The following is a 25,707-nucleotide window of genomic DNA, read 5'->3' on the forward strand; positions in this document are numbered from 1 at the left end:
GCAAAAAAAGAAGAATCTGGATTCTGTTTCCCTCTTCCTTTTTAGAACTTGCTATCTTTTGCTTCCAGACTGTAAAATGCATCCATCCATCTGTAGCGTTTACCTCATTACTTAGCAACATCCATTTTGGGAGATTATTTGTACATCCACATTCCCACCTATCTGTATTTGCATAGAAAGTGTCTGCACAGGTTACAATCTCAACGTCTGCACTTCAACATGTAAAAAAGGCCACTGAAGGCCAGCTTTTGCATTCAATGAAGGCAGACCTGTTTTAGCAACCGTTTGCAGTTCCAACAGTGATGAAAAAGTTAACTTTGTAACCAATCCTCATACTTACAACCTTTTGCAGGTCTGTAAAACAAAGAACAGCTGAAGTAACATCATAAGCAACTGCAGTTTCACTTAGTGACTGTTTTGCTTAATGACCAAGCTGATTGTCCCAATTGTGGCTGCTAAACAAGGGCTACCTGTACTTCATGGGAATTTCAAAGATGTAAGTAGAACAGCAACATCAGACTCTTAACATTATTATACAAGGAACAGAGTCTTATCAGATTTTGAAAACAAATGAGCCTCACTAATAACCACCAACATTTCTACAATAGTTTTTACTCAGAACATTTATAAAAACTTTTTACAGGATAAATGTATATGGAAATTAACAAAATTAGGCCTGGGAGTCTCTTAGCTAAGACCTGAATGACAAATTGAATTTAAAACAATTTCATTGGTGCAGTATTTCCTGTACGACATAAAACCAATACAATTATTTTGAGAATTGATTGAAAACATCTTTATTATTCAGCTCTATGTCCACCCCCTCCTTGCAATTACAAGCACATAACTAAAATATATTTTTGTAATTTGAGATTACTCCAAGTACAGTCAACAAAAAAATAAGACAGGCATATAAAGTCTGTACACAAACTCAACATGGGGTACACAATTTGCAATGAAGTTAGACATCATACAAAATAAGAGTTTATAAATTGACATGGTCTGGGATCTTATATTAGCTCAATAAGGTCTCTCACGGCGGTCTTGTCTGTGGTCCCCTCTGCAGTGAAAAAACAAAAGATAAATTTAAAATTACAGATTGTGATTACTAGCTATAGTTAGCCGTACTCCAGAGATAAGCTCTTATGGGTGAAACTGGTAGGAATTTAGGAGTGAAAAGCATGTTTCAGGTCCTAATAGCCTCTGGGAAACCTTTTATTCAGGTGCAGAAATATGGTATCTACCCATCCCACTCCTAGAAATAAATTTTACCTTGAGTCCATTTTTCCTGGTCCAAAGTTGCCTCTGTCTCCTCCTCTTCCACCGTGGAATCCACCTCGACCTCCACGAAAAGCACCTCTGTCAAAGCCTCCCCGTCGTTCTTCACCAAATCCGCCTCCTAGGAAAACAGAATACATTACACATCTCAAAGCACAACTATAGATTCTCTTCTTAAGTTCAGACCTTTACATGAAAAGGCAAGCTATGTGTTTCACCAAATTATCTTGGCAGAAGACCGTCGTACATTTCTGTTCTTCCCCCATCCAAAGCACACAAGAAATCTCATTCCTGTAAATGATTCTTCTCTTGTGGTAAAGAATTGCAGTAAGTGCAGTTGATGAACACTCTAATACTCACCCATATGTGGTCCCCCAGGCCCATCTGGTTTGGGTGCTTTGCACTGATTGCATTCATTGCGCCATGAAAAATTCATGTTCTCACATGTCCTACAGTAGACATCATGGGAATTAGGCAAGCCATTACTAATCAAATAAATTCAGTCTTACTACCTACCATCTTCCCTGCCACACAAATTGCTACAGATTTTACTTACGGATTGGGACACTTCCAGTCTCCAGCACGCTGCTGGCCACCTCCGCCACTAGGGAAACCACCCCAGTTGCCTCCACTGGAGCCACTGTTGCCACCGCCACCACTACCAAATCCACCGCAGCCCATTGGTCCTGAAGAAAATTCAAGGTGGCAATTAAGAATGTTTTCTTGCCAGTATTTACTGTCTCATCCACTATAACAGCTGTTTCTCAATCTCAGCAATTTTAACACATCTTTAAATTGCTGAGGTCAAGAAATACTGCATAAGATATTTCCATCCATTTTATCTCCACATTCTACAATAGAACTTGGTCCTTCTTTAACCTTCACTGCTTTGCTGAAGGACCAATTCTTACTCTTCTCCTAAAATAGGACAATAATATGTAAAATGACAGGAAGATGGATAAGCAGATGCTCCATTACTTTTCAATCCCAAAGATAAGCCTTACTCACCACCTCTACCACCACGGCCTCTTCCGCCACGGCCATTCCCCCCTCCTCGGCTGAAGTCTGCTCTCCGAGTGGCAAATGAAACTTTAATTGGGTTGCCAGAGAACTTTTTCCCTATAGAATTGGGGGGGGGGGGGGGGGAGGAACACACAACTTTTGTCCATTACTGTGTTCATCGCTACTTTTTATTTCACTTAAATTCCAATGGCACAGAGACAATCCCTATCCTACCACTTTGAACACAGCCATACAAATTCCCAGCAATAAAAACGCTGTTCCATATAAGGGTCCGAAGTCGCGACGACACGATGTGAGATCCCAATGCTCTGAGAGAATACGTCTTGCGGATCTTGGGGATATCGCAAAATCCCCGAAAGAAGCAAGATAAATTTCTTCATGCCGGTGACAAGAAATCCAGCCAAGGCTGATGAAGTCGGGGCGGCCCAAAAACGGAAGGAATGGAAAGTGAAAGTGTTTATAGCTGGTGAGGAATTCTTATTGTTTTAAAAGAGAGACTGCCTATAAAAACTTAAAAATTGATTTAAATTGAAGAAAAGAAGAATCAAGCGGTGAAATTAAACCTGTAACGGTTCTGGACAGTGGCTATCCTATTTTTTGATATGCTATCTTCCTGGATGGAATCTTTATAAGCTTTTTAAAATGGACGGATCAAGTCTTCTTTTTCCACTTTTTTTTTCTGTGACTCTCTGTGATTTATAGACCAAAGCTTTCCTCTTTCATCGCTGTATTTTTTTAAAATTCATTTAAAGATTGGACCTTTTTTTTTAATTTGAAATACAAAATAGATATAAAAAAAAGAAATATCTTAAAAGCGCTACATGCTGGGAGGTTTTGTTGATTGGAGCTTTGTGTATTCAAGCGGAACCTTTCCCTTTCTTCACGGTTTGTTTTGACGGCTCGTTACAGAGCGATAGGGGTAAGCCAAATGTCCCTTTGAAGCGTGTTTTCAACTAGAAGAGGGGAAAAAACGGTCTTTGTGAATCCATGTTTTAACTTTAAAAAACTTTCCAAGCGAGAGCGCTTTTGTTTAAGATGGCAGAATGTCAAGAAAATACAAAGATTGTAAGCTTGCAGACAATATTTTCAGAATTACTAAAACTAACAAATACATATGAGAGAATTGAACATAAACTGGAATATTTGGAACAGCTAACAGAAAAATGTGATGAAAATCTTTGATGATGTTCAACAAATGCAAAATGAGGGGATTAAAATCCAAAGAATTGAAGTGGAAAAGGAATATAAAGCGATTAAACTTGCTGATATCCATGACAATTGGTTTGTTTTTGAAAATGCAAAGAATGGAATATTGAAAGAGGAAATAAATGGAGAGGAAATCTATTTCAAAAGGCAAGATATAGAAGAAGAAAAAAGTAAAGAATTTATGGACTATGAAACTTTATCAGCAGAAATATGGATAACACTGCTGACAATTAAAGACAAGCGGAAAAAAGAAACAGAAAGAGGGCATCAGGATTATATGAGAGATCTTACAAGCAAGGAGTTGCTAGGAGTAGTCCATACAAAGCTGATTAAGAAGTTGTTCAGAAGATTGATACCACAAATCAATCTTCTGAATGGAGAGGCGCCAGTGCCAGTGCCAGACGGACAGGTGAGTCCGGGAAGGAAGTGAGCGGAGCGGGGGGGGAGAGGGAACAAGTGATTCCAATAGAGGGTTGTTTGATTACAACGGTCGCGGGGAGGGGGGGATGCGAGGACAAGAGAAGATTACAAGGTCGGTTGGGAGACCGTGGTTGTTGGCTATGCCCGGTCGTTTGCACCAACCCCCGCAACCTAGGTGGCCAGGAACTACAGAGCCCGGGCCTACGGCTGATGCTTTGCAATGCAAGGTCCGTAACCAACAAGGCCCCCCTCATTAATGAGTTGATCTCTGAGGGGGAGCTAGACCTTGCAGGGATAACGGAAACCTGGTTGGGCCACGAGGGTGGTTTACCCGTGGAAATGTGCCCACCAGGTTTCCGTGCATTCCATCAGCCTCGGGCCCTGGGTAAGGGTGGTGGGGTGGCGGTAGTTATACGGGAAGGTCTAGAGCCGAGGGAGTTCACTGTTCCTCAGATATCCGGGTGTGAGTCCCTTGGTGTGAAATGGGGCCCAGGGAGGCAGTTGGGTTTGCTGATTGTATACTTGGCTCCTCGCTATACATCAGCAGCCCTGCCCGAGCTCCTCGAGCTGATCTCGGAGATGGCGGTTGAGATCCCCAGGCTTGTGGTTATGGGGGATTTCAACCTGCCGTCGACGGGAGCAGCATCTGAGGTAGCTCGGGAGTTCATGGCTTCCATGACAGCCATGGGCCTGACCCAGTTAATTCAGGGCCCCACACACGAAGGAGGCCACACATTGGACCTTGTTTTTGTATCTGAGCAGTGGACGAGTGATCTGGGTAGAGGGGATTTTACTGTTACACCCCTGTCATGGTCAGATCACTCATGTCTCCGGCTTGACTTCCCTGGCGCTACCCCCCACCGCGAGGAGGCGGGACCAGACGGTCCACGCTGGTACCGCCCCAAGCACCTGATGGAGCCGGATAGGTTCCAGACGGAGCTTGGGCCATTACCTGTAGCCCTGACCCGCGCTCGGTCGGAGGACCTAGCGGCCGCCTGGAATAGGGCGGCGGCTGGGGCCTTGGACCGGGTTGCGCCTTTGCGACCTCTCCTGCGGCAGCGACCCACCCGGGCTCCTTGGTATACCGAGGAGCTGAGGGTGATGAAGCGCCACAGGAGACGTCTAGAGAGCAGGTGGAGGTCCTCACGCTCCGAATCTGATCGAACACAGGTAAGATCCTACTTGCGGACCTACCTTGTGGCATTAAGGGTGGCCAAACGTAGATATTGCGCCACCCTTATTGCGTCCGCGGATAACCGCCCTGCCGCCCTGTTTAGGGTGACCCGCTCCCTCTTGTCACAGAGGACACAGGGGGCACCCTTACAGGGCAGAGCAGAGGAATTTGGGGAATATCTGCAGGACAAAGTCGCTCAGATCCGGAGCGGATGGGCCCCACTCAGTGGACCAGACGGGCTGCCAACAGCGAGTCTTGTGAGACCATCCTGGGAGGAGTTTGATTCTGTTGCCCCCGAAGATTTAGATAGGTTGCGTGGACGGCTGCGACCCACCACATGTTTAATGGACCCGTGTCCCTCCTGGTTGGTACTGGCATCTTGGGAGGTGACCCGAGGCTGGCTTCTGGGCCTGGTGAATGCCTCATTGGGTGAGGGATCCTTACCAACCGCCTTGAAAGAGGCGGTGGTGAGGCCCTTGCTTAAGAGGCCTTCACTCGACCCAATGGAGCTAGCTAATTATCGTCCAGTCTCCAACCTTCCGTTTCTAGCGAAGGTTGTAGAGAATGTGGTGGCGCAGCAGTTTCCACGACACCTTGATGAATCCGAGTATCTAGACTCACGCCAGTCCGGCTTCCGACCCGGGCACAGCACAGAGACAGCCTTGGTCGCGTTGGTTGATGATCTCTGGAGGGCCAGAGATAGAGGTTGTTCCTCTATCCTGGTCCTATTAGACCTCTCGGCGGCTTTTGATACCATCGACCATGGTATCCTATTGCGCCGGTTGGAGGGGATAGGAGTCGGAGGTACCGTTTTGCGGTGGTTTGGCTCCTACCTCTCCGACCGGAGGCAATGTGTGTTGACAGGGGGACAGAGGTCGACCCCGAGGCCACTCACTTGTGGAGTGCCACAGGGGTCGGTCCTCTCGCCTCTCCTGTTCAACACATATGTGAAGCCGCTGGGTGAGATCATCCGTGGTTTTGGGGTTGAGTATCACCTCTACGCTGATTATACTCAGCTGTATATTTCAACTCCAAACCACCCCAACGAGGCTGTTGAAGTGATGTCCCGGTGTTTGGAGGCCGTCGGGGTCTGGATGGGGGACAACAGACTTAAACTCAACCCCTCCAAGACTGAGTGGCTGTGGCTACCGGCACCTCGGTTCAGCCAGCTGATCCCATCGCTGGCCATAGGGGGCGAACAATTGCCCCCTGTGGAACGGGCGCGCAATTTGGGCGTCCTCCTTGATGCCCGGCTGTCAATGGATGACCATGTGGCAGCCGTGGCAAGGGGGGCGTTCCACCAGGTTCGCCTGGTGCGCCAATTGCGCCCCCTACTGGACCGGGATGCCCTACGCACGGTCACTCATGCGCTGGTGACGTCCCGCCTGGATTACTGCAACTCTCTCTACATGGGGCTGCCCTTGGGACGCGCCCGGAGACTGCAGTTAGTTCAGAGCGCAGCCGCGCGGGCTGTGATGGGGAGTACGAGGTACTCCCACGTAACACCTCTCCTGCGCGAGCTGCACTGGCTGCCTGTGGTTTTCCGGGTGCGTTTCAAGGTGCTGATTACCATCTTTAAAGCGCTCCATGGCACGGGACCTAGTTACTTGCGGGATCGCATCCTCCCACATACATCCCTGCGGCCAATACGCTCACACAGGGAGGGACTTCTCCTGGTGCCGTCCACTAGGCAATGCCAGCGGGCGACACCGAGGAGTAGGGCCTTCTCTGTGATGGGCCCAACCCTCTGGAATGACCTCCCCCCCAACATTAGAACTACTTCTGACCTCCGCTCCTTCCGGCAAAAACTGAAGACCCACCTGTTCCGACTAGCAGGCCTGGCATAATTCAACTGTCCCTCCTGGCAAATGTATTATATCTGGTTATTTTAGGGGTTTTTTAATTTACTGTATTTGTTTTTAGGGGTTTGAATTTATTTTATATCTGCTTTGTACAGTTCTTTTAACTACATTTTAACCTCCTCCATGTCAATTGTCAACTGTACATATTTAATTTAATCTTATTGTATCCTGTTATATTTTGTATGAACTGTACACCGCCCCGAGTCCCTTGCGGGAGAGGGGGCGGTCTAGAAGCATTAAATATTATTAAATGGCAGAGGACCTATGTTCCCTCTAAGCTGCGCGGGTGCGCGGACGCGCAGGTGGCAACAAAACACAGCGCAGCAGTTTCCAACTGCCGCGCAGGGATCTTTAGCATGATGGACTTTTAAGCTGCAGGCGGCTAGGAGGCTTCTATCAGCTGGGCCGGGATATTATAGTGCCTGGACACACCCAGAGGAAGGTGGGCCTTTGGCCAACAGAAATGTGGCTGCCTAGGGTTATGATTGGGCTCCCTCCGCCGGCGAGTGGCTGATTGACAGGGAGGCCATTCCCTCCTGGATCAAAGTTATTGAGGGGGGGGAGCAGCGGCAACAGCAAACTCTCCGCGGGACCTGCGGAGCATGCTTCCATCGCAGTTTGTCAGCTAAGTCCCCATGGCTGGGCTCCCCGCTGTTGGCTCCACTTCCGAGATGCGGGTGTGTGGGAGGCGCTCGCCACGCAAGCAAATGGAAGCCCACGCCGGGTGGGCACATGTCTGAATCCAGCCTCTGCTTTCGGAGCATTGGGGCTCGAGTTTTTTTCCGCAGGAAGGGGGAGTCGAGCTGGTGCTCCGCGGATTTTATTTGATTTTATTGCTCGAAAAGAAAAAGAAAACAGAGGCTTCTTGCTCCGCCTAGACCAGAAACTAAAAATCCGGAAAATTAACCTTGTTTAGGAAAGTTTTGCGCTGATGGAAAAATAGTGTTTTCCAGTGAAAGTTTTTCCTACTTTTCCTTGTTTGCTTTTTTGGCCTCTATTCCTTCTCCTCTTTTCTTTCTTCCTTTTTTCTTTCTTTTTTCTTTCCTTCCTTCCTTCTTCCTTCCTTTCTTCTTTCTCTCTTTCTTTTTTCTGCCTCTTTTTCTTACCCTCCCTCCTCTCACATTTCTTTTTCTCTTTCTCCTCTTTCCTTTTTTTCTCTGTCTCTCTCTCTCTCTGTGTTTGTGTGTGTGTGTGTCTCCCTTCCTTCCTTCCTCCCCCTCCCTCCTCTCCCCTCTTTGTTTGTTTCTTTATGTGCCCCAATTGCTAATCTACATCAATTGGTAATTTATTCATAACTTGCTAATATCACTGCAGACTATTAGATAGTAAGGGGGAAAGCATAAAGCATATAAAGTAATTCATAGTATGGAAAATGTGGATAGAGGGAAGTTTTGATCCTTTTCCCATAGAGCGTCATCCATTGAACTTGAATACAAGTAGTCCTCAACTTACAACAGTTCACTTAATGACTAAACTTACATCAGAACTGAAAAAAGTGACTTATGGCTGTTCTTCACACTTATGATCATTGCAGCATCCCCATGGCCACATGATCAAAATTTGGATCTTTGGCAACTGCCTCATATTTTTGATGGTTGCAGTGTCCTTTTGCAACCTTCTGCCAAGCAAAGTCAGTAGGAAAGTCAGATTGACTTAACAACCAGGTTACTGATTTAACCGCAGTGATTCACTTAACTGTATGTAGCAAGAAAGGTTGTAAAATGGGGCAAAACTCACTTAACAAATGTCTCACTTAGCAATAGAAACTTTGGGCTCAATTAGGGTCGTAGATTAAGGACTACCTGTATAGGGAGATTTCTTTACTTAATGTATATTTACATGGTAGAATTGAGTTTCAAATAACACTGATTTCGTTGTCGGGTGACATCTATGAAAAAAATTCAGATGCTCAGGCATGAAAATGTGCTGCTCAAACACTATACTTTTCCGCTCACACTGAAAAAAAATTAGAGGGAACATTGCAGAGGACATAAGATTGTTTTGTTAATGGAAAGATACAGGTTGATAGATGGAAGAGTATATTTTAAAATTACTAGCTAAACCTAGTGAAACAGTGATAATAGGTATAGTTAAATAAAAAATTGATAATGATAATACTGTATACAATGTGTAGTGTTATGATAAGCAATAATTGGATATGAATATTGAATGATACCCATGAAGGGAAGGCTAGAAATCCTTTTGGATTATATATAAAGGTCAATAATAATAATAACAATAAAAAAAGAATTAAATTAGACAGAGTTAAGTTTTGATCATTAGGGGGGAAATGTTATGGTATAGGATATAGCCAAATAAAGAAAGGATAATGATAATAATCTATATATATGTATGGGTATAATATAAGGAAACTGGATGTAAATTGTAAACAGTGATTTGGAAAGGAGGATTAGAAAATTGTGTTATTAAATATTATGGATGTTTAGCTAGAATAGGCTATAAGGATTTAATGTTAATGGAGGATTTTATAAATAAGTAAATGAAATGCCAGTATGTGGTTATGTACTAAATTTTGCTATATTTTATGATGAAGGACGTTTAAACAATTATAGTCAAATAAAAATGGGGGTATGATGATGGTAATATGTATAAACAGTTGAATTAAGATACCAGAGTTAATATGAATTGTACTTGATGACGCTAGAAGAGATGCACAAAAACCTTTTGTAACCAACTGATACACTTTCTACAGTATGTAAAGGAGGAGGATTTTTATGTTTGCTTTGAAAATAAAAAATAAATAAAAAAGTTTTTGGAAAAAAATGCTGTTCCAAATCAACGACCTACCATCAAACCAATCAATGGCAGCTTTTGCAGATGGGGGATCATCAAAAGAAACTGTGGCTTCTCCTTTTAGTTTTCCTGTCTCATGGTCTGTATACAGATTAATCATAGGCTGCCCAGTTTTCTTGTTCATCTGAAAAAGACACACAAGATGACATTCTGATCAAATAAAGTTTTCATGTTACTGTAGCTGCTCATACAACTATTTAGTGATGGTATTTGTGTGCTGCTCATTTCTGGAGACTGCCGCCCATCTCAAATATATGGTTCTGGGCAGCTTACAACATTAAAATAATAATTAAAAAAAACACATAACTGCTGATACTGTATAAAAAACGAGCAAGCAAGCAAGCAAGCAAGCAGGAGAAGGGCTCCCATCATGCATTGGGGTCCCAGGCTCGAGCACAGAACCAAATCTTTAGGGCCTTTTTTCTCTTTGTTATGTAAATTTTACCTCTGAAGTATACAAATGTTAACTAGCCTTTAGGTGAAAGATACATTACAAATAAAAACTATTTGAAATCATATTGCAGTCTATTTTCTTGCTTCAATTAAAAACTTCAAGGCAATTTTTATCTTTATATGTGATTCACAAACTAGGTGATTGCTCTCTGGATTCCCACTAGCGTATTGCTAAATGGATCCATAACAGTGCAAATAATTTGTTTACCTTGATGAGGCCAATCTGCTTAAAGAATTCTGAAACCGACTCAATGGTTACATTTTCACCAAGTCCTTGGACAAAGATGGTGTTATTGTCAGAATTATCCTGCTCACTAGCTGCAAGAGAAGAATTAAGACTTTGAAACAAAATAAATCCCAAACAACACTTTAGTATTGAACTATTCTGGGCTGTACAAATTTTCCATTCTATCAAAGTGAACAGACATTTTCTTTGGTTAAATACAACAAATCTTCAATCCTGCATTATGTTGAAGTTCATTTGTCCTACAACTCAGTTTGTATTTTTAACACAATTGAAATCAGCTAGTTTAATAGTTGGGTTTGTGTTCACAAGAATCCCGAGAGGCTAAAAGGCAGATTTGAAGATGTTAAGTAAGTAAGCTCCCCGTTAGGAGAGTGAGTGTGCAGAGAAGCGTAATGAGAGTGGTATGGAAAAACACGCAAAAACCAGCAAACAGGGACACCGAATAGTATAAAATATAGTAATTTACTATGTGGAAATATAGAGATATTCAGAGTTCAGTTTACAGTCCAAGTCATACATGGTTCAGTCAGTCAGTTATCAATGTTCTCAGTTAAGGAATTATCCTTCGAACACAGTCCCATATCAAATAAGCAGTTTAGCACACAAAACAACTAACAGTAGCAAAAACACAGTACCTCACAATACACCGATCAGCATCTAACAAACAGAGAGCTAACAGTCATTCTGGCTCCCTCTTATGGCTGCTTGAGGTAACAGCAACCAATCACATTACAGCAGTACTTAAAGCTACAGTACTACCATCCTGGTTTATATATTGCTAACCCAACTGTTAGCTTACATTCCTAACACCCATCAAAATCTCAATCCTGAGCATTGATTGCTTCACTGGTGAGGAACAGCGGTCCTTAAGACAGAACACTTGTGATAAATAATCAAATATTTGTTTTGATTATTAAGTGGAATGCGTATCAAACCAGTCAACCAACCACTTACCAGAATCATGACGTGAGCCTTGGTCCCGTGGTCCTTTTGTCATAGGAAAAAAGGAAGGAAAGGTTCAGTTAGACAGAGTGGGCTCCCCTTTTCACATCACCATCACATTAGAAACAGACCAGTGTTGAACATATGTAGCCTCTCAACTACAATGTAAGAAAACATACCCGCCCAGTCAGAAGCACTCCATGTCTTAATGATGAGATTTATTACATAACCAGTTTAAACATTCTTTCCACCAGGTCATATCGAACCCTAATTTTTGCAGCTTTGGTGAGAGGAGCATGGTCTCCAGATACACGCTCAAAATGACCATTGGCTTACCTGAAGGGTCCTTTTCTGTACACCGCGGGAGAGTCCAAGCAATGGGTTAATTCAGTCTGCTTGCCCTTAGGACTGAGGAACTATTTTTCCTTAAGCCACACCTCCTCCTGGTGTGCTCAATCCCCCAGAATTCTTAGAAGGAGTCAGTTCGTGCGGACGGAGCGAAGCGTCCAAGATGATGTACTGTTGACACGAAGAACCCGAATCCCGGCCTCGAAAGCCAGGGTGGGTTGGACTCTCCCGCGGTGTACAGAAAAGGACCCTTCAGGTAAGCCAATGGTCATTTTCCTGTACACCGCTTGGAGAGTCCAAGCAATGGGACATACCCAAGTTACTGTCCATCTGGGCGGGCAGAAAAGGGCTCCCGGGATTCGGTCTCTGACACAACCGCCTGGAGCACACGCCTGCCGAAGGACGCCTCAGCCGAGGCGAAAATGTCCAATTTATAGTGTCGCACAAATGGAGAAGGAGAGCACCACGTAGCGGCCCTGCAGATGTCCAGGATCGAGGCCTGGGTGGCCCAGGCCGCTGAGGTAGCAGCACTTCGTGTGGAGTGTGCAGTGATGCCGCGCGGAACGGCCTTGGATTGACTTTCATAGGCAGTCGCAATGCAAGCGCGAAGCCACCTGCCAATTGTGGAGGAAGTGACCTTCTTCCCTAGGGAACCGGGCTGGAAGGAGAGGAAAAGAGCCTCTGACTTCCTGAATTCCGCAGTACGAGCGATGTAGACCTTCAGGGCCCTCCTGACATCAAGATTGTGCCAGGATCGCTCTCTGGGATGCGACGGATGAGGACAAAAATTTGGCAACACAATGTCTTCCGCTCTATGGAACCATGAGTTTACTTTGGGGGTAAAGGTCGGGTCCAGCCTCAAAATGACCCTGTCAGGGTGGATGACGCACAGATCCCGGCGAACAGAAAGAGCCGCCAGCTCCGAAATCCGGCGAGCTGACGTGATGGCAATCAAGAAGGCCGTCTTCAGCGTCAGGAATCGAAGAGAAGTAGTGCGTAGAGGCTCGAATGGAGGGCCAGAGAGGGCCCGCAGGACCACGGACAGCTGCCAAGTAGGGTAGCGATGAACGGTGGGAGGGCGAAGGTTAGAGGCGCCCTTGAGGAAAAGACGCACCTTCGGGATTTTGCTGAGAGGCAAAAGGTGGTCGCCCGACCAGACGGTAGACAAAGCCGCCACTTGGCGTCGAAGGGTGTTCGGGGCCAGGCCCTTGTTGAGTCCCGCTTGAAGGAAGTCAAGCACTCTGGAAACAGGCGCGGTCGTCGGCTCGATGAGCAGCTCCTCACACCACTTGGCGAAGGCGGCCCAAGACGCATCATAAATCCTGGTGGTTGAAGGGCGTCTCGCCGCCTGAATGGTGTTCACTACCTCCTCCGACAGGCCTTGGCCTTTTAGTTGGTCCCCCTCAAGTGCCAGACGGCCAACTGGAGCCACTGGGGCTCTGGATGAATCACGGCCCCCTGGCTGAGGGAGATCTGGTCCGGAGGAATGCGCCACGGAGGAGACACCGACAGGTGGACAAGGTCGGCGAACCACGACCTGCGGGGCCAATGCGGGGCCACGAGAAGGACCTCTGCTCCCTCTGCGATGACTTTGGAGATGAATTGAGGAAGGAGAGGCAGGGGAGGGAAGGCATACAGTAGCTCGCGGGGCCACTTGCAACGCAGTGCGTCTGTCCCCTCCGCCCCCGGGGTGAAGAACCGGGAGTAGAAGCGGTCGAGCTGCTTGTTGTCCCTGGACGCAAACAGGTCTACAGCCGGAGTCCCGAATCTGTCGGACATCTGGTGGAACAGGCGAGGGTCCAGTTTCCACTCCGCAGGATCTATGGTCGTCCTGCTCAGCCAGTCTGCCTGTGTGTTGTCCACTCCGGAGATATGGTTGGAGCGGAGGGATTCCAGATGGCGCTCCGCCCAGCGGCCCAGGGACTCCGCCTCTCTCATCAGTGCTCTGGATCTGGTGCCGCCCTGGCGGTTGATGTGGGCCTTGGTGGTCACATTGTCCGTCATCAGAAGCACATGTTGACGATGGATGGACCGGCTGAAATGGCGCAGGGCCAGGCGAGCAGCTCTCAGTTCCAGCAGGTTGATGCTGTAGCTGGTTTCCACTTGGGACCACTTGCCCTGAACAACCAGGGACCCCATGTGGGCTCCCCAGCCGGAAAGGCTGGCGTCTGTGGTGATGATTAACCTCTCGGGCTCCTTGAATAGGTGGCCCTTGAGGATGGCCGGAGACACCCACCAGCGGAGAGACCTCTTTACGTCCGGCGTAACTCGAATCGGCCTGGTAGAGTTGCTCCTGGATGCCCTCTGGTGCGGCAGCAGCAGCCACTGAAGAGCCCTGGAATGCAGGCGGGCCCACGGCACGATGGAAATGCAGGAGATCATTTTTCCCAGCAGCTGCGACAGAAGGACCACTGGAGCCTGCCTCAAGCTCAACACCTTGTGGGTCATGGACCTTAGACCGGCCAACCTGTCTCGGGAGAGGAAAACCCTGCACAAGTTGGTATCTATCACCGCCCCCAGGTGTACAAGTCTGTTTGTTGGAGTGAGATGGCTCTTCTCTATGTTTAGAGTGAAGCCGTGATTTCTGAGGGATCTCATAGTGGTTTGGAGATCCCGTAGGGCCTGCTGCCTGGACGACGACTGGATAAGTATGTCGTCCAGGTAGCACTGGAGCCTTATGGGCCTGCGTCTTAGCTGGGCCGCCACTACCGCCAGCACTTTGGTAAACGTCCGAGGAGCGGACGAGAGGCCGAATGGAAGAGCTTTGTACTGGAAGTGGCGACCCGCATAATAGAAGCGCAGGAACTTCCTGTGCTGAGGACGGATGGGGATGTGGAGGTATGCCTCTTTGAGATCTATAGATGTGAGTAGATCCCCCTGTCGGATCCCCGCCAGAATAGTCTGCAGGGACTGCATCTTGAACCTCCGGTAGGCGATATGCCTGTTGAGGTTTTTGAGGTCCAAGATGGCTCTCCACCCCCCCCCCCCCCGAGTTCTTTGGCACCAGGAAGAGGATGGAGTAAAACCCCCTCCCCTCTTCGCCCTGGGGAACTGGTTCCACTGCCCTGATGTCTAGGAGATGACTGACTTCCTGGTCCATACGCTCCCTCTTTTGGGGGCAGGATGGGACAGGGCACCGGATGAAGGTCCGGGGGGGGAGGGACAGGAACTCCAGAGAGAGGCCTTCCCTGACTGTCTGCAGAACCCAAGCATCCTCGGTGGTCTGGGCCCAATGGGAGGCAAACAGCTGGAGGCGACCCCCGATGGGCGCCAAGCCCGGGCAGTCACTTTGACTTACGGAACGGCCTGTTGGAGGCCCCACCGCGGTTATACTTGCGGAAGCCGAACTGCTGCCTGCCTCTGTCCCGAAAGGGCGCCCTGTCCTGGGATCTGTCGCCCTGCTGGCCGAAGGACCTATTGGAGGGAGAGAAGGAAGAGGCAGAGGTGGAAGGCTCGGAGGCACGAAAGGACTGCCTCCTAGAATAGGGAGCGGCCTTACGTTCCTGCTTTTTGTTTAGAGAAGGTAGGATCTTCCTCTTGTCCTTGGACTCGATGAGGAGAGGATCCAGGGACTCGCCAAATAATTTGGACCCCTTAAAGGGGGCGGAAGCCAGTTTCCACTTGTTTTTCTGGTCCGCTTGCCAATGTCGGAGCCAGATCAGCCGACGAGAAGTTATATTAGAGCCGAGCGCCCTGGAGGCAAATTTTGTGGCATTAAGGGATGCATCGGCGGCATACTGGGAGGCCGCGATTATTTTTGACACGTCCTGGTGGAGACGGACGTCTCCCGCCGGGAGCTTGGTTAGGAGCTCGCGCAGCCAGATCACAGAGGCCCTATTAAAAAAGGAGGCGGATGAAGAGGCCCTGATGGCCCAGGCAGCCGCCAGGTGGGTTTTGTGGCACGCCTTTTCCGCCTTCTTGTCCTCCGCCTTAAGGCCTTCCAGGAGGTCGGCCGGTAGGGAGGAGTTGGAGGTGAGCGCAGCGATGGGCGGGTCGACAGTGGGAAGGGCCAGAAGGTCCTCCAGCACTGGCTCCATAGTATAAAGCTTCCTATCTACCCCACTGGGAGAGGACTGCGTGGCTGGCTGAGCCCACTGGCGCTGGATTAGGTCAAGAAACAGCCCCGGGACCGGAACCAGCTCTTGCTGGGGTGCTGGGACATCAAACATGACCGCATTGGGATTAGCCGGAGTGGCATCCGCTGCCGGCGCGGTCGGTTTGGGCTTGATCCCCACCCTGGTGGCAGCCTTGACCTTGTGAAGGACAGATTTGAAAAGGCTGGGCTTGAACAGACCCGCAAAGGCGGGCGCTTCAGGGGGGAGGTCCTCGTCGTCCGAGAGACCTAGCACCTCCGGGTCAGGGTCCTCAATGGCAGAGGCCTCGCTGACCACCGAGGATTCCAGGGAAGGATGGCGAGTACGCTTGCTTGGAGGGGGAGCTGCCTGATCGGGTTTGGGGCCCCTAGGGGCCACTGCAGTGGGACTTTTAAATTTCATGGCCTCCGTGATGCCCTTGGCAATGGCACAGGCCATTAGTTCCTGCATGCGGGGTGATAACTCCTCAGAGTCAGAATCAGGATCCAAGCCCTCCTCTAGGGGGGGTGAAGCCTCACCCTGCATATCGTCTATGCTAGCATCCCCAGGGGGAGGGGCCTGCTCACAGGCCCAAGAGGGCGCCGGGGAAGCCGGCTCTGCAAATGACCTATTTGGGGATAGGTCCTGGGACTCCACCTCCTCGGCGAGGACCATCTGGAGATCTTCCCGGGAGGGAGGGATTCCTGAGAGGGACTGCTCCCTGTCTGCCTGGCGTCTGGCCTTCTCAAATTGCTTGTCAAGGGCCCGCTGGCGCCTTTCAGCATCCTTGGCCTCAGCCACAGAAGGGGTCCTGGAACGCTGTTTCCCAGAGCTACCCCCACCACTCTTGCCCGCACCCCCACTCCCCGATGAGGAGGAACCCTTGCTAGGGGCCTGCGAGAGGCTCGGCCTAGTATCTTGGGAATCGGGAGGACTGGGCAGATCCATAGTCAATGACCACACAAGATGGAGCAAGGCTATGATAAGGCAGAAGGATAGAGATAGACTGGTTGCTGCAATGGGAAAACAAAACGAAAAGATTTGTTAAAATTGCCATATGCACAGTAATTGAATCAATACGTAAGAAATCATCCCATGCTTAATACCAGTCGGAGGCCCAGGGGTAGGATTGGAGCCTGCACAGAGGTGCAAGGCTCCGCAGGAGAAGCAGGGAGGAGAATGACTATCAAAAAGCTTTGGCCTGCGCTTACTTAGGCCTCCTCCCTGAGCCGGTATGATGACCGTTGGAATGGCACAGGAACCAGCACCGCTCGCAAAAATAGACAAAAAAACGAAGGTGGCGATCCTAGCCCGAGAAACCCTTGCTAGGCCCTGCCACCTCCAGCGGTCTCCTGATAACGAGGCTGATGCAAAATGGCGGCCATGGCTGGGCGCGCTATTTTCGCACCTAAAATGGCCGCCGCAACAGCGTGGGGCTAAGGGAGAGCGAGGAGCGAACGCGCCTTGAATGGCGACGATCGCCCACTCCTCCCTGCGGCCGAGGTCCTCTAGCAGGCCGGGAACGAAAAATACATCGTTTAAAACAACAAACGGGGGGCCTGGGAACCTAGGAGCCTCGCCGCTGCAGCCGCGCCGTTTTAACGACAAGCGGCAGGCCTCCGAAGCCGTCCCATGAGGATCGGCTTGAGGGGCACCCCCCACCACCTTCCAGCTTACCTCCTGGCCTTCAAATGCAATTTCTACTGGAGAGAAGTCGCAGCAATGAATAGAGAAACGTCTCACAAGGTTGGGGAATGTTAGGGAATAGAATTGAAATGCAAATAGAGAGTCCAAGCCAAAAAAAGGATTAATTTAGCTCAGAGCTCTAACTAATTACGTCCAAACGGGCTGACTGAGGAAGAATTCTGGGGGATTGAGCACACCAGGAGGAGGTGTGGCTTAAGGAAAAATAGTTCCTCAGTCCTAAGGGCAAGCAGACTGAATTAACCCATTGCTTGGACTCTCCAAGCGGTGTACAGGAAAACAGCATGGGACAACCACCCGGAGGAATCTATTTTTCCACTTTCATAGCATACATTAGTCACTGCTACCCAGAGTCTCGTACTGACCCTCGAACGTTTTTTTTAAAAAATCTCCAGCATCGTGAGGCCTGTGGCAGAATTCTGCAACCTATTCCATTTTTGTTTCCTTGTGTACAACCAGAGTTAAGTAGACACCACCTTACACCACAGAACACATTCTGAGTAAGTCCTTTTACAAGATTAGATCTTTAGTTTTGAGAAACCATCAGGTTCTTTACTTGCATCAACCATTCTATTAACATATTATACACAGAGTTTTCTTTAAAAAACATTTTGACACCTTTCAGCACATCCAATTAATTTTGAAAATAATACACAATACAATACAATAGTAGAGTTGGAAGGGACCTTGGAGGTCTTCTAGTCCAACCCCCTGCCTAGGCAGGAAACCCTATACCGTTTCAGACAAATAGCTATCCAACATCTTCTTAAAGACTTCCAGTGTTGGGGCATTCACAACTTCTGGAGGCAAGCTGTTCCACTGATTAATTGTTCTCACTGTCAGGAAATTTCTCCTCAGTTCTAAGTTGCTTCTCTCCTTGATTAGTTTCCACCCATTGCTTCTTGTTCTACCCTCAGGTGCTTTGGAGAATAGTTTGACTCCCTCTTCTTTGTGGCAACCTCTGAGATATTGGAACACTGCTATCATGTCTCCCCTAGTCCTTCTTTCTCTTAAGCTAAACATACCCAGTTCCTGCAACCGTTCTTCATATGTTTTAGTCTCCAGTCCCCTAATCATCTTTGTTGCTCTTCTCTGCACTCTTTCTAGAGTCTCCACATCTTTTTTACATCGTGGCGACCAGAACTGAATGCAGTATTTCCAAGTGTGGCCTTACCAAGGCATTATAAAGTGGTATTAACACTTCACGTGATCTTGATTCTATCCCTCTGTTGATGCAGCCTAGAACTGTGTTGGCTTTTTTGGCAGCTGCTGCACACTGCTGGCTCATATTTAAATGGTTGTCCACTAGGTGTATGCCCAATACTGGTCTCAAATGCATTAACAATCGTAGGTAGACCATTTTAAAATTTTTGTGCCAAGCCTTTTTCAGCAAACCTTATGGGAACGTTCCTTAAAACCAATTAGTTTAGTTTGGTACATTCACGTTAAAAAAAAAGACCACCTTTTATGAAACTTCATACTAAAAGCAAACTTTCTTTAAAATAGAAGTCCATGAAAACATTTATTTGTCAAGGAGCTCTTAAGAATTTCATAGACAGAATTATACATACCGGTTTCAAGGGAGTGGCCCCTCACATTTGTTTCCTGTGCCAGTAGTTTTTTAAACCAGGTAACATAAACCTTCATTTTTCCATGTTTCTTCAGGACTGCATGCACTTCCATTAACACTTTTTTAGCCAATATTTGCATGTGTGTTTTTAACAAGGGACAACACACAAGCCCAACATTTATGAAGTGAATTTTCCATGTGTTCTCCCACAAAACACAAGTCTAGGGTTTTTTTCCAGTCTTGTTGCATAACATACAACCAAAATTGGCCCGAAGAACTTGGCCAAGTAGAAAACCCAGAACGTGGAAATCAGCACTACAGATACAACCAACCATTTTGGCATCTGTGCCACAACAGGGAGTGCTCCCATAGGTTTTTATCTGATAAACGGTGGCTTTTCATTTCTTTGGCATACAGAGTCTCCGAAAAATAATGTAATAGAAATACACTTTTGTGGTTCAAGTTTTTGAACTCTTTGGACTTACCACCAAATTTATTGAAGCCACCACCTCGCTCACCACCGCTGAGGAGATAAGTTAGAAGATAATGATGCGTTTTCCATGGCTAAAAAGGTTTGTTGCTAGAAACTACACCATATCCATTAAGATGCTGGCCAACACTTATGTTTGATTCTTCCTGAAGATCTAAAGACAACCTCTCCACCTTTTTCTTGCCCTCAGCATTTTTTTTAAATAAAGCATGATACCCTTTGAGGTTTGCAATTGCTAATGTGTAGTCAATTTTGCTTCCCATCTTGAATCGTTACATGTGGCGTCCTGATGCAGCTTTTGGGACAAAGTTGTTTTCCTTATAGGTGTTCTATTCTTGGCATGGACTGGTGAACCAAACTTGTTTTTAAAATATTGCATACAGTGCACACTGTATTTCTATGTCACTTTTCTCAAATTATTGTTTTTGCAAAACTTTTGTTGCATACAATCCTACATGCAGATATCTGCTTCGAAAGCATGTATAAAACCCATTTTCTCATCAGAATACTCATTAAATCACTCAGCTCTAAAAACTGCATTATCTGCCTGCGATTAAAGATCTCTCTCCCTTCCTCAGACCCTTAACTAACATGTGGAAGGTGGAGATTTGATTAAAGTTCATTGACTTTCACACCTGTGGCACACAAAATGCAGAATTTGTTAACAGAACAGGTATTGTTAACAGAGCAAACTTTTCATAAGCAAACAACCGTTCAATCTTTATCTATACTCACCTCTCTACTATCTTGTCTCCCCCAATCAGAAACCCACATGGTCAATGTTGCTTAGCAATCATTGTTTTTCAAATACCAACTTTAGTCACCCCTCGATAAAAAAAGGAGGCAGTACAAGTACCGAAGAACAGTTTGAGGATCCTACATGGTCACTCGTAAACCACAAGTACAAGAAATGAGTAAACATGAACACATCTGTTTAAACCCAATTTGACAGCCATTACATGGCTAAACCATAGCATTAACCCCAAAGAAAAGCTGACTTGCAATTTTCCCAGAAGCATGTTGCTGAGACAATCATAGAATCCTCAAGTTGCTATCAGCATATAAACCATGCCCCTTCCATGTCCCTCATTAGGTTTACACTGGGGTGAAATTGAAGGACAATCCTATTATCAATCTCCTTTCTGCAAAAATTGTAGTATGGTATTTTGTAGTATGAGAATCCTCTATGTACTTGTACACGACTGTAACATGGGCCACAGAGAAGTATAATTTACCTTCGAGGAACAGTACTGATACTCATATCAAGTGCACCTTTGAGGTTGTCAACAAATCCAAGTAGGATTACAAGATGAAAATGCCGTATTTCACCCCATGCACCAACTTGTTACTGCAATGACTGATTTGTCAGAAAGTACTTTTAACTCCTTTACATTCAGGTAACAGAATACCTTTTGACAGCCATTAAGAATTCACCCCGTACAAAAAAAAAGCACACCAATTGTGCACAAGAGGGTTTCCCCAGCCTTTTTCACCAAAACTTCATTTTTCAAATTTTGTACCCTCCCAGAAACAATTAGCTTTTTTAAAGTACTAAGGGAAAAACATTAAAAACCCACTCCCTCTACCACAACAACCTATTAGACACCTACCCCATGCCACCTCCACGGCCACCTCTGTTGCCACCTCTACCACCACTACCATATCCGCCGCCACCGCCTCTGCCACGGTTGCGGTCCTGTTGACACCCATATGCACCTTGATCCTGGCTGCCATAGCCGCCTCCACTACCACTTCCACTCAGGGAGAATTGATCCTGGCCATAGCCACCAGCTGGAGGAAAAAGTGAAAAAGAAAAAAAAAACAATCGTGGATTATAAAACATGACCCTTGACTTCTGACAATAAGAAAACATGAGTAGGAAGGGTAAAACTCTTGCAGCACTCCACCAGAATCAGACATTGTATTCCGTAGATTTTCCCTTTGCCAAAATTTAAACCAAGATGAGCTGAAAAGAACATCTACTCACAACCGCCACCTCCTCCTCCTCCTCCACTGCTGCCGTATTGACTCTGCTGGCCATAGCTCTGAGGTGGGTTGTAGGAAGGTTGCTGCCCATAGGAGCTTTGTTGCTGGCTGGCATAGCTTGACTGCTGGCCATAACCTCCACTTTGGGGTTGCCCGTAACTGGAAGTTTGGGAACTGGTGCCATAACTGCAGATTTCACAAAACATGCATAAATACTACTACTGTAGCCTCATGCAAAGTAAGTCCATTAAACTGCCTTTATCCTATTAGGATTCTTCAGGTTCCCCTCTCCAAGCCTATCCCGCAACTCTGAACAGAAAAAAATCAGGAGTTAGCCCCCCACCCCCCCAAAATTAGCATTTACCTTCCAGTGCTGGAGCTGGTTGGCTGCTGAGAATACCAGAAGTAAGAGTTCTGCCTCCTGTTCCAACATCTTTCAAACTACGTTCTGGATGAGAGGGAGGGGCGGAAACGCATATGGGAGACCCTTGGGCCACTAGCACCTGAGCGCGTCTACCCCTTCTGCCATGGAGTCAACAAACCTTGAGTAGTACCTGGGGACTTGGTTGTTGTCCGCTGTCGCAAACAGGTCTAGGACAGGCAGCCCAAACCGAAGCGTCAGTCGATGGAAGAGGTCCGGATGAACACTCCACTCCGCCTGATCTATTCTGGTCCAGCTCAGCCAGTCTGCCTGGACATTGGAGACCCCTGAGATGTGTTCCGCCCTGAGAGATGGTAGGTGAGATTCTGCCCATCGGCACAATAGGTTGGCTTCCTGCATCAGTGTCCAGGACCGGGTTCCCCCGCCTGTTTATATGCGCATTGGTAGTGGTGTTGTCGGTCAGGACGACGATATGATTGTCCTGGACCGTGCGTTGGAAGCGAATGAGGGTGAGACAAACTGCCCATAGTTCTAGCCAATTTATGCTGTTTTGGCTTTCTTCTAGTGACCACTGACCCTGCGCCACCAGGTCATGTATATGCGCTCCCCACCCTGTCAGGCTAGCGTCTGTCGTAAGAGTGAGATGGCTCGGTTCCCTGAACAACGTCCCTTGCAAGATTGCCAGGGACTGTCACCACTTGAGGGACTGGGAGATCTGCCTGGGGAAGATAACCCTGTGGGGGGAACAGCTCCTGTTGGTCTTCTGATGCGGGAGCATGAACCACTGGGAGTCCTGCTGTGAAACCTGGCCCACGGAACTACCCCAAAGCAAGATACCATTTTGCCTAATAGTTGGGAAAGCAAAAGTAGAGACACTTTGCGTAGGCGCAGGACCCTCCTGACTATCTCCTTTAGGCTGAGAATGGGGTCGTTGGAAAGAAACACCTTCTCCGCCACGGTGTCTATGATGACTCCGAGGTGAAGAATGCGAGTCCCGGGTACGAGGTGGCTCTTCTTGAGATTCACCCCAAACCCGTGATCCCGTAGGGCTTGGATGGTTAGGGCTAGATACCTTTCTGCTTGTAGAGGCAACCTGGACAACAGGAGAATGTCGTCCAGGTAGCAGAGAATCCGGATTGGAGATGACCTGATGTGGGCGGCTAGGGCCGCCAGCACCTTTGTGAATACCCTGGGGGCGGAGGAGAGGCCGAATGGAAGAGCTCGGTACTAGAAGTCCCTCTCCCCATAAGAGAAACGGAGAAATCTTCGGTGGTCTACGAAGATGAGAATGTAAAGGTAAGCTTTGGTTAAGTCTACCGAAGTGAGGAAATCGCCTTTCCTGACTCCCTGTAGGATGATGTGTAGGGAGTGCATTTTGAACCGCCGGTAAACAATGTGGCGGTTCAATGACTTTAGAGCCAGGATTGCTCTCCATCCCCCGGAAGCCTTTGGTACCACAAAGAGGCGGGAATAAAAGCCCTGCCCCTTCTGTTGAGGGGGAATCGGTTGGATGGCCCAAATCTCCAGCAGATGCTGAATGGCCTGCTCCATCAGAAGCCTCTTGCGAGGGCACTGAGATACAGGGCATGGTACAAAGTTTTCCTGGGGGGTGGAGAGGAATTCCAGCATAAGACCGAATTTGATCGTTTTGATTACCCAATTGTCTGTCGTGGTCTCCTCCCAGCGGTGGCCGAAAAACGCTAGGCGACCCCCGATTGGAAGAGAGTCCAGATAGTCACTTTCGTCGTGACCTCCCCCTTGGTAAGACTTCTTTGGGGGGAAACGCTGGGCGTTTCAGTTAGATCTGTCCTGATTAGATCCTTGTCTAGGGGTGAAGGACTGGTGTGGACAGGAGAAGGCGGATCCCCCATCCGCTGGCCGAAAGGGCGACCTCCTGTAGAAAGGAGCGGGGCGACTGTCCTGCTTTTTATAGAGGAAAGAACTTTGCGTTTATCCTTAGATTCTGTGAGATACGAATCCAAAGGAGTTCCAAAGAGCTGAGTGCCACTGAAAGGAGGTTGCGAGGCGCCACTTGGTATGGACATCCGCCTGCCATGGTTTGAGCCATAGCAGGCGCCTGGCCGTGACTGAAGAGGCCATGGCTTTAGAAGCGAACCTGGCAGCGTTGAGGGAAGCATCCGCCACATATTCAACGGCTGCCCTAATCTTGTTTAGATCCCTATGTGACCTAGTGTCAGTGGTTGCAATATGCTTCTGGAGCTGCTCAGTCCAGACTAGAGCGGCCCTGGAGAAAAAAAGAAGTGGCTGTGGAGGCCCTAACTGCCCAGGCACTGGCCTGATAACTTTTGACTAAGGTTTGATCTGACCTTTTCTCCTCAGGCTTGAGGACTTCTTCATGGGCTCCAGAGACCACTGTAGGTGAAGACAAGGCTGCAACCGGCACGTCCACTGGAGGAGTCTCGAGAAATTTGGTGAGTTCCGGAGCGATGTTGTAGAGGCGTTTGTCTAGTTTGGTTGGTTGTGGACCTGTGCCAGGGGAGTCCCACTGCTTTAGGATCACATTCATGAAGATTTTAGAAGGAATAACCTCCTTTTCCACTGTAGGTTCGGTGAACGGACTGCTGGGGCGATCAGTGGTAGCCGGCTCAGCCACCAGAGCCTGTGTAGAAGCTGAAGAAGGTAAGTTAGCTGCTTTTATTGCTTTGAGTAGGAGGGACTTAAAGCTATCAGTTTTGAATAATCCGGCAAATGCAGGGGCATCCGGAGTGACCCCCCTTGTCATCAGACAGGTATGAATCTCTGAGGTTGTCTTGCTCCCCAAAGATGGAAGCCTGAGTGGTAGAAGCAGAAAGAAGGTGTTGCTGGGTACCCCCAGGTGATCTACTCCTGTGACTGTGAGATGGTGCAGGAAGAGGACGCTGCTGAAGTCCAGCAGCAATGCCTTGCTTTATGGCTTCTGAGATTATGGCTGCCATTTCTGTAGGTGATCCCTATTGAGAGGGACATCAAAGAAATTGCCTCTGTTATCAGGTTCTATGGAGGAAGAAGAGGCTGAAGAAGGCAACTCCCCATCTGAGTCATCCAATGATGGGCAAGGACCCATGGGTGGCAGCTCGGGTGGGCCTGAGGAGGTGGCTTGATTCCCCCTGGTGGGAGGGGGAGAGGCCTGAATAGTTTGGCTCGCCTGCTGTTTTTGGGCCTGCTGAAATTCTTTCTCTAGGGCCTTTTGCCTCTGCTCCTCAGCTCTGGAAGAGGATTTGGAGGTTTGGGGGTTTACTCCTGAGTCAGGAGCCTCCTTGGCTGCCCTCTTTCTGCTGCTTCTTACTCCCAATGGCCCTGCCTCTTCTAGGCCTTTATCCACCACCATAGGTTGCTCAGACATACTAGCAGATGCAAGCCCCAACTGGAAGATAAATTGGCAACAGTCTCACCTGTCTTGCAGCCAGGCGCTCCTTAGCTCAGCGGTCCCCTCCGCGATCACCTCCGGTAGCTGGGCAGTTGAAATGGCGGCTGCTGTTCTTCGCGTGCTTTTTCCAAGCTGCAAAATGGCCACCGTCGTCTCTGAGGCTTTTACAAGCCTCAAAATGGCTGCCACTGTCTTCGCAGGCTTTTACAAGCTGCAAGATGGCCACCGCTGTTTTGTGACCGGTCGCCTCGTAGAATGGTCGGTGACCTGGTCCAATGCCGCTTCGCGCAAAAGGGCTGGTCATGCAGCTTTCCAGATGCACAGGAACTCGGAGCACCTCTGTAAAAAGCCTCGGAGCCGTAGCTCGT

The 25,707-nt window shown here is 47.9% G+C and overlaps 1 protein-coding gene across 1 annotated transcript; it reads right to left on the reverse strand.

The window, feature by feature from the left end:
• Positions 1 to 1,020: 1,020 nt before the first annotated feature.
• On the reverse strand, positions 1,021 to 25,315 carry LOC309400550 (RNA-binding protein FUS-like; the record flags this gene model as incomplete). The annotated part of the gene is made up of 16 exons (XM_081969121.1): positions 1,021 to 1,060; positions 1,273 to 1,399; positions 1,639 to 1,727; positions 1,835 to 1,964; positions 2,287 to 2,397; positions 9,772 to 9,901; positions 10,439 to 10,548; positions 11,432 to 11,464; positions 19,600 to 19,637; positions 21,215 to 21,395; positions 21,592 to 21,776; positions 21,955 to 22,011; positions 22,133 to 22,281; positions 22,876 to 23,161; positions 24,300 to 24,592; positions 25,118 to 25,315. 16 exons carry the CDS (start codon positions 25,313 to 25,315, stop codon positions 1,021 to 1,023), a joined length of 2,157 nt encoding a protein of 718 aa, XP_081825247.1.
• Between the last annotated feature and the right edge of the window lie 392 nt (positions 25,316 to 25,707).

This window comes from Natrix helvetica, assembly GCF_964273705.1.
Source record: "Natrix helvetica genome assembly, chromosome: W".
In the NCBI taxonomy this organism is placed as follows: domain Eukaryota; kingdom Metazoa; phylum Chordata; class Lepidosauria; order Squamata; family Natricidae; genus Natrix; species Natrix helvetica.